The sequence below is a fragment of the Athene noctua genome, chromosome 2 (assembly GCF_965140245.1).
Source record: "Athene noctua chromosome 2, bAthNoc1.hap1.1, whole genome shotgun sequence".
NCBI lineage: Eukaryota > Metazoa > Chordata > Aves > Strigiformes > Strigidae > Athene > Athene noctua.
Genome location: NC_134038.1, coordinates 6,539,640 through 6,547,714, shown reverse-complemented (window position 1 = coordinate 6,547,714; position 8,075 = coordinate 6,539,640). Strand labels below are relative to the sequence as shown.

The following is an 8,075-nucleotide window of genomic DNA, read 5'->3' as shown; positions in this document are numbered from 1 at the left end:
GGCTTTGCCTTCCTCCCCTCCCTGTGGATGCAGATAGCACTAACAATCCTGTGATCAGCCTGTGTCTCAGAGTTAATGCCCCGGGCTGCACAGTGCAGGATTTTATTTCAGTTTCAAGGGTGAGGGGTAATGCTTTGGAAAAAAATAACCAGATAACAGACAAAAATTTTGGCATCGGAATGGTTCTGCATAAACAGCTACACAATGCATCAATACTGTATGCTCTTGAAAAGAGGAAAAAAATACTTATTTTTAATGTTGTAATATGCCCTGATGTTAGAGAAAACAAAAACAAATTCACATATCACATCAAAGATAATAATAATAATAATTATTATAATTCATAAAAATAATCTGACCGACCGGCAGCATTTGTTGGCTTTAGAGGGCCTCCCATGAAAGAAACACAGTTGAAGACATCTGAGAGCTCTGGGCAGGTGTGATGAATTCAAGTTTTAAAAACAAGTCTGGGAACAGTCCCTGCATGCTAGGGCCCTTTGACGTTGGCGGGTCTGGCAGCCAGGCTTGCATAGTAAGCACACTGAGAGGGGTCACACTGTCCGTTGGCTCCTGGAGGTCCCTGTGGACCCGTCTGACCAGGCACACCAGCTTCGCCTGGAGGGCCGGGTGGTCCTGGCATCCCATCTTTGGCATAGCCAGGCTCCCCTGGGAGGCCTAAAATAAAAACAAAATGCTCTCGGTGAGTGACACCCCCAGGGGGTAGTATTCAGCAGTGTAACATCACAGGAGATGGCTCTGCTGCCAAACTGGGATGCAATCAGCTTCCACAGATTTGGGTCTGGCTAGCATATATCTACAAGGAGGTGACAAGAGTTTCTCCTTTGAAAGAAGATTTCCACCCCCTATGGCATCCTTGGGCTGTACAACACTGCTATGGCTGCTCTTTATCACCATGTTGAAGTTGTGCAGCTGCTCGAGCCAACTAACGGCACATAGCCCTCAGAGAGAGGACGTGAGGATGGGAAAGCTTCAGGTAAGAGCCAGCTTTGGGAGATAACTCATTCAAACGAAGGATAGTGGGGCCATTGCTATTTTAAGGCGATGCAGGGCCAATATGCCAAATGCAGACCAAGACTTATGAAGGCTTCCCATAGTTTCCCCCCCACAACAAAGCAGGGTAAAGGCAAAGCTGATCAATGGCTCCTAATTGCAAATTAGTAACAAAATATATTTTCTGTTTTTTTTGTCAGCAAAGGTAAAGCACGAGCTGTATGCCTGAAGCACAGGTGTTGATATGACCTTTCATAGTAGCTGAAGCTGCCTGTACCTCTGGGTTCAGCTTGGTCCCAACAAAATTCTGGCAAGGGCAGATAGGATACTTCACAGTGTATCTAGTAATTAAAGCTTCACTTTGGACTAGTCCCAAAGGTCAATTAACCTAGCTGTTACTGAGAGGGCTCATTATACCTGTCCATCAGGCTGAGGAAACAAAGATGGCTAGATATGATGCTACTGATATATTTATTCCCTTTGGGCCGCTTTCTACAGAAATTGTGTATGCTGTATTTGTGTTATCCTGATTGTCTATCTAATATGGCTGAGACTTGTGTCCTTGTAGTGGTTCTGAGTGATGTGGTTTGTGGGGTGTTCTGAATAAACACACCTGGAATTCCTGGAGGACCTATTTCCCCTCGCTGGCCAACACCGGTGTCTCCTTTCTCACCCTTTGCTCCTCTTTCTCCTGTAAAGAGGGAAAGAAGAATGATGAACTGATGAGCATGATCTACAGAACTAAAGAATGCTACCATAGGTCTTTCAGCCGCATTGAGGCTAATATATTTACTAAAACCAGTTACTAATTGTGGCCAATCCTCTGAGATGGGACGTTATGTAGACATGAAACTCACCCCATTCCAATTCTGGTCAGAGGTGGAACACACCAACAATTGCTGGTCACATTTATCACCTCTGGTTCAACAGACTGAGGCTGCTTCTAACACATGCATTTTGAGGACCACTTAGATGCTACTAACAGGAGAGGTGGACGAAAATGTGTGGTGGACACATCCCTTTACTGGACTGCCCAAACACACCAAGTTTCACTCACCTTTGGGACCAATAGGTCCAGGTGGCCCTTCAGACCCAGTCTGTCCAGGCCGGCCAGGCTCTCCTGGAGGACCAGTCCTTCCTGGGAGTCCTTCCTTCCCAGGGGGACCAGGAGGTCCTGGTCTGCCATGGGATGCTTTTACATGTGCAGGCTGTATCTGAGCCAGGAGATAGGCTAACTTTGCTGAGAAGAGAAGGAAATGGGTTTGTTAGACTAGAAGATCAGTGCTTCAAGAGATGGAGAGACAGAACCAGTGGCCTAGTAAAGTCCATTTAATTTAAAAATTGCCAAAGGTCAATTTTTCTGGGCCAGCCATTTGTTGTCCCTACACAATCCTTCCCCATAAGCCATAATGATGACTCCCCAACCCTCTCTAAATTACTTAAACCTCATTTCTCAGCAGCTTTAGGCTTTTAAACTTCGTACTTAATCCTAAGCACTTCTCTCATCCTCTGCTTCTTGTCCACCAAGGATTTGAAATATCCCTTCCTTTAGCTGTGCTGCTGGTGGATTTCTGTCAAACTGGAATCATTGCTGCTCTGAAAAAAAGCAGCCTCTTCCCACTGCTTCTGCTACACAGAACAAGATGCTACATGGCTGTTCTGTAGGGAGAAATATTACTTTTCTTGTTCTGGGCTGTTACACACGTGGAGTTAAAGCTAATGGACCCATCTCTGGCTGTGAAGTCAGAAACTGTAACTAAGGCAGCTCCCTGCATCAGCATATTCTCCAATTTCCAAGCAGGCACACTGCTTGTCACTTCCATATTAAGATCCTGAACAGCCTAGAGAGCTCTTAAGACATACTCAGCATCACAAAACCATCCTACAGAATTCTCTTCATTGATTCAAATTCTTGAATGCTTTTAGATTGGCACGGAATTTGAAGTCTGAGTGTGTAAATCAAATCATTAAACCAAATCACTCCATTGAGCCATGATCTTTAGCATGGAGGAAATTGCCTGCAGCTATGTGTCAGCTGCTCCAAGAGCTGTGTGAGAAGTACTACGGCTCTGCATTTCACTGTAGATTGGGGTCAGTAGTGGTCTGCAAGTCATGTACTTTCAGAGAAGCAGCAGCCCACATCCACTCCACCCCTTCTCACACTGATGAGTATCAAATGTCACAGCCAGAAATCAGGAACATTTCTTCTCCAGCTGGGACCTCAAAGGAAAGTTCACATCCTACTCTGATTACTTTCTCTTCCAGGGCCCCAAATTAATCTGATTGAATTTCTTCTTCTCTTGTTCTACCATGTCACCCCAGGTATCTGCAGGAATAAGTCTACAGCAGTTATTTTGGTAGCAAAAAGACATGAGCTGCTTACCACAGGCAATGGCCTTTGGTCGAAGAAGGGAGAAAGACCCTATGCTGTGGCTGGGATCATCAAGCCTGGGGAATGGTAAAGCTTGCTAAGCACATTTTATTTTACACATTCCTCCTTCCAGGCAGGCTTGTTGCAACATTGCCTTTCATAAGCAGAAGAGTTTCAGGAGCCACCACAGCTATAGGAAGTATTCTTCATACTCTCAGATATATCTTCTGGCTTCCCAGAGCTGATTACTTACCATCTAGTTGCTTGGATAACTCCTCTTGGATGAGTCTTCTCAAAGTCTCTAGAGATGGAGGTTCCCCCTAGAGAGTAATAATCACAGCAATAACAAGACATAATAATCACAGACAGGGGATGCGCAAATTAAACCAAAGGGTTTAGTGAGTTGCATTTCATCATCCACAGCATACACAGGGCTGAAAGAAAATGTAAAGGGACTCAAAACATCCACAGTTCCCAACCTGCTGGCCAGCCATGCACTCAACAATGTAAGCAGGGAGCCTGCTCAAAGGGCAGAGTTGGGACACTGTCCCCATCTCCTTCCTAGAGAAAATCTCCCTCCTATACACTCACAGGAAAAGAAGTAGAAATCAAACCAGAAGACATCCTCTATCCTGCTAGATCACAGTGGAAAGCCTACATCCTTTTTCAGCATTTCACATGACCCCAGGGTAGTTAAGCTGGGTGTCTAGACTTGCTATAAACACTCATACTGGGTGCATTGCCTGCCAACAGGCCCCATCTCAATGAACAGGAGCCAGTTTACATATATGATACTCGTTACTCCAAACGAGTAGAAGGTTCTGCCTGATTTCAGTCTGTTGAAGGGAGACAGGGGATGTGGCTGCCCAGCCTTGGTCCCCTACCCAGCCTCCAAGGGACAGTATCTTTCACCCCATCTCTCAGCTCTTTTGTGCGATGTTGCTGTTGAACAGCTGTAACAGCTGTCAAAACTCAAAGCTATGTGAACAACTGTGGATGATGCAACTGAAAAAATGATGAAAGCATTTTTGGCCAGTGGAAGGAGAATTTTTTAGGGTGTCACTTTCCAAAAGAATAAAAAAAGTGGTTGCATAAACTCAAATATACAAAAATGTAGCTGGATTTAAAAAATAAACTTGAATGAGTAAGATCAAATGTTTTCCTATGTAAATCATAAAGTTAAATGTTTCACTTGAAATACACTTTTCATTTTTTTGGCTAAAATTATTCTTTGAATTTCTGCCACTTTTGAAAATAATTCTGGTCAACCTAAAGACTGTGTTCTTTTCTGTATAAGCTATTTGCATGAAAGTGTTGCTTTTCCCTCACACCTTTCCTTTTAATATACAAGGATGTAGTCTATGTTCTCCATGTTTACAAAAACCTCATGAGGTCTTCTGAAGCAGAAGTTACTCTTCATTAAGAAATGCAGATTTTCTTAAATAACTAAGAGACATTACAGTTTTAACCAATAACATTGCTGGTAAGTACAGAGTTGGTCTATTTGCTGACTTCTTCCCAACACAAATTTTTCATGAAAAAAAGATGTTTGTTGGTGACAAAAGAAACAATTTTTTCATTAAGTACTAACCATTTGTGATGGCTCTTAGTGAATGTCCCAGTAAGTAAACATGATTGTGGAACACACTTTGAAGGATTGCAAATTATCCTTTCAAGTTTTAACCCTATTAATTTCATTGTCTCCATAATCATCACTGGATTTCATCAAATCTCTATGTTGTCGAGACACACAAAGAAATGCTTTGTCTAAAATTTACTCAGCTTTTAACTCAGAGATTATTTCACTGTTTATTCGTCTCCAAGGTAATCTCAAATTAATCCTTGGGATAGGCATAGCAGCTTCATTAGCGTTGGTAGTTTTTCTACATACATTACCCTCAGGCACTCTAAGTAGTGAGATTGTTTCCCATTAGGGGAAAAAAAAAAAAAAAAAAAAAAAAGTTACTATTAAGCAAAAATAGGATTTAATGAATTCTGATGAGCTGACTTCAGGATTTCCAGGAACAGAGCAGTGACCTTTCTGCAGCTCAGCATTTTGTCTCTCGTAACAACCAACAGCAGAGGAAGGCATAAGACCTCCATATGAAATGCATTGCATTAACACCCTTATAGAAAGAAGTTTTTTCAGACTCTAGACCATGGCCATAGTCACATGACCTGATTTAGGCTTTTAGGGGTATAAGGTGTTGGGACTGGCCACCCTGGCTACAGTTCTGGATTGTTCAGCTCTCCTGAAGCTCAGTCTAACACCCCAACACTTCCCTGAGATATGCTATAGCTCTGCTTTTTATGTATTAAGAGATAAAACCAACACTGACTCCCCATTATAACACACACTTGCTCTGGTTTCTATCAGCCTTACTGTAATCTTAGGTACTTTTCTGGTCACACACTGTGGCAGTAAAAAACCCGTACAAAACCCTTCTCTGTCAATCTTACCCTTGGTCCTGGAAATCCTGGCTGACCTGGAGGACCGGGAGGTCCAACTTGCCCAGTGTCACCTGGGGGTCCATGGGGACCCATCAGTCCTGGATGGCCTTTATGACCAGGTATCCCAGGATCTCCTGGAGGGCCCTTTTCTCCTTGAGGGCCTTTTTCGCCTTTGATGCCAGGCTCTCCCTAAGTGAAAAAAATGACATTACCATCACGAAATAAAAGAGGTAAACTTCTGATTTCCAAGCACAGCAAAACACAAAGAGCTGAGCTGGGCAAAGTTACTGAATACAACATCTGGTGCATTACAAATGATCCACAAATTATTACTGACAGAGAAAGATTTAAGAGAGGGCTGGGAGGGTGGGAAGGATGGCAGATCTCTACAGGCCATGCTTTACTTCTGAATGACCCCTACCCTCAGCCCCTAACTCAAAATAACTCTCTTTATTTCAACGTAATGAAATAAGTAGTAATATTCTCCATCCTACCCTCTCTCCTTTGGAGCCAATTTCACCTGGTTTTCCTGGTGCACCCTGCAACAAAATAAGGGTGAGCATTAAAGAGCTATCCATAATAACAGCAAATAATAAAGCACATGCCTTTGCAGTGATTCTTGTGACCTGGGAAAAACTTATTCCCCTGTCAATCCCACAGATTCCTGAGAGCTCTCTGTTTGCTCTCAAACATTGAACAATTCCAGAAAAAAAAAAAACAAAAAACCCAAAGCAAAAAACAAACAAAAAAAAACACCAACAACAAAAAAAACCCAATTTGTTGCAACCCAGGTAGCATCCTTGATGTTTTCTTCCAAAGACACCAGCCCTACTTTGAAACAACTGGGAATTTAACTTACCTCTTTTCCGGGAGGACCTTTCTCTCCTGGTTCTCCCTGAGAGATACAGAGAGTGGATTTAGCACTGCATTTCAAGGAATTGGAAGACCCTACCTAATAGCCACAAGTCTTGCTTTCTGTTCAGAGCCCACATTTTCCGCTACACAGTAGTGGGTTTGGACGATTTATCCTTATAATACTGCTATAGGTCATTCCTTGGAAGACACATCCTACTATTTAGAAAGCATTTTTAGTAAAGCTACATACCATGTAAATGTAAATAACAGGAAGTAATTTCTAACAAACCAGTTGAGGCAGGACAGATGTTTCACTGAAAGGGTGTTCCTGCTTTCAATGTATTTTATTCCTTTTTCTTACAGACATTTCACAAAGCTTTGTACACTTGGGCTGGTTTAGCTACAGCAGTGTCAATGTTATACCCATAACGGTCTAAAGTTATAAGTGATTTTTTTAAGTAGAGGTACCATCTTGTATTACACCAGCTGAGATAATGGATACAGAGCCACTGATAAAGGAAGTTGGAGCCTGAAAGGTTGCCTTGTATTTCAGAAATACACTAAATAACCTCAATTTGAACAAGCACCCTATTAGGATCTTTTTTCTATACTCTAATGTGATAATTAGGCAATACGGTTTGCATTTTAGCATTTCAGTGAAAAAAATGTCACTGCAGTTCTGAAATGCACTGATAAAGCAAAACAAACATTAAACTAGTTATTGCTAAAATTCTGCCCACTTTCCCATCTCATGAATTAAAAGATTCATCTTTATAGTCCATTTACAATCCATACACATGATTGTATCTATAATGTGTGCATGCAGGTGATATATTTCCCATAACCTGGAATCACATATAACATCTTTGCCAGTGCTTAGCATCTATACATGTATGCATAAGTAATGTAACTAATCACAGGTGTGTGATTACATCAGCTCCAAATTAGGCAGCATCAGACTCACTCAAGTATTCCTTAGGGCCACTTCAGTTTTAAATGGCCATCACGTTTGCTGCTTTAAATTAGTTTTCCAGATGATAAATATTTCTTTCTCCTTTTCTCATCATGAAACTCCCTTTCCAATCATAAAAAAAAAAAAAAAAATCATACTGTGAAAGATTCAGCTCTCCTACAACCACATGAAAACCTTTAAATCTCATTTAAAGTCACAACAGAGCTAGAAACAAAAATATTTACCTAACATTCACCTTTTCCATTCTTCCAGTGGAATGTAATATGTTTTACTCACCTTGGAAGAGCTAAAGATAGTGGATTTCAACAGTGTGATAGTTTCATACATATAGTTAGTATTTTAGATCACTCTGGGAGATATATGAATGTTTTAATTGTGATGTACCTCTGTTATTGGTAACAAAGTAATTTTCCT

The 8,075-nt window shown here is 41.6% G+C and overlaps 1 protein-coding gene across 1 annotated transcript in view; it reads right to left on the bottom strand.

Moving 5' to 3' along the window:
- Positions 1 to 383: 383 nt before the first annotated feature.
- The window catches only part of COL22A1 (collagen type XXII alpha 1 chain), a 218,110-nt gene continuing 210,418 nt past the window's right edge, over positions 384 to 8,075 (bottom strand). The window contains exons 58-64 of the mRNA XM_074901126.1: positions 6,693 to 6,728; positions 6,328 to 6,372; positions 5,843 to 6,022; positions 3,636 to 3,702; positions 2,069 to 2,251; positions 1,625 to 1,702; positions 384 to 675 (exon numbers count right to left, since the gene is read on the bottom strand). Of these exons, the coding sequence (XP_074757227.1) occupies positions 488 to 675; positions 1,625 to 1,702; positions 2,069 to 2,251; positions 3,636 to 3,702; positions 5,843 to 6,022; positions 6,328 to 6,372; positions 6,693 to 6,728 (777 nt within the window). The 3' untranslated portion in view covers positions 384 to 487. The remainder of the gene's footprint in view (positions 676 to 1,624; positions 1,703 to 2,068; positions 2,252 to 3,635; positions 3,703 to 5,842; positions 6,023 to 6,327; positions 6,373 to 6,692; positions 6,729 to 8,075) is intronic.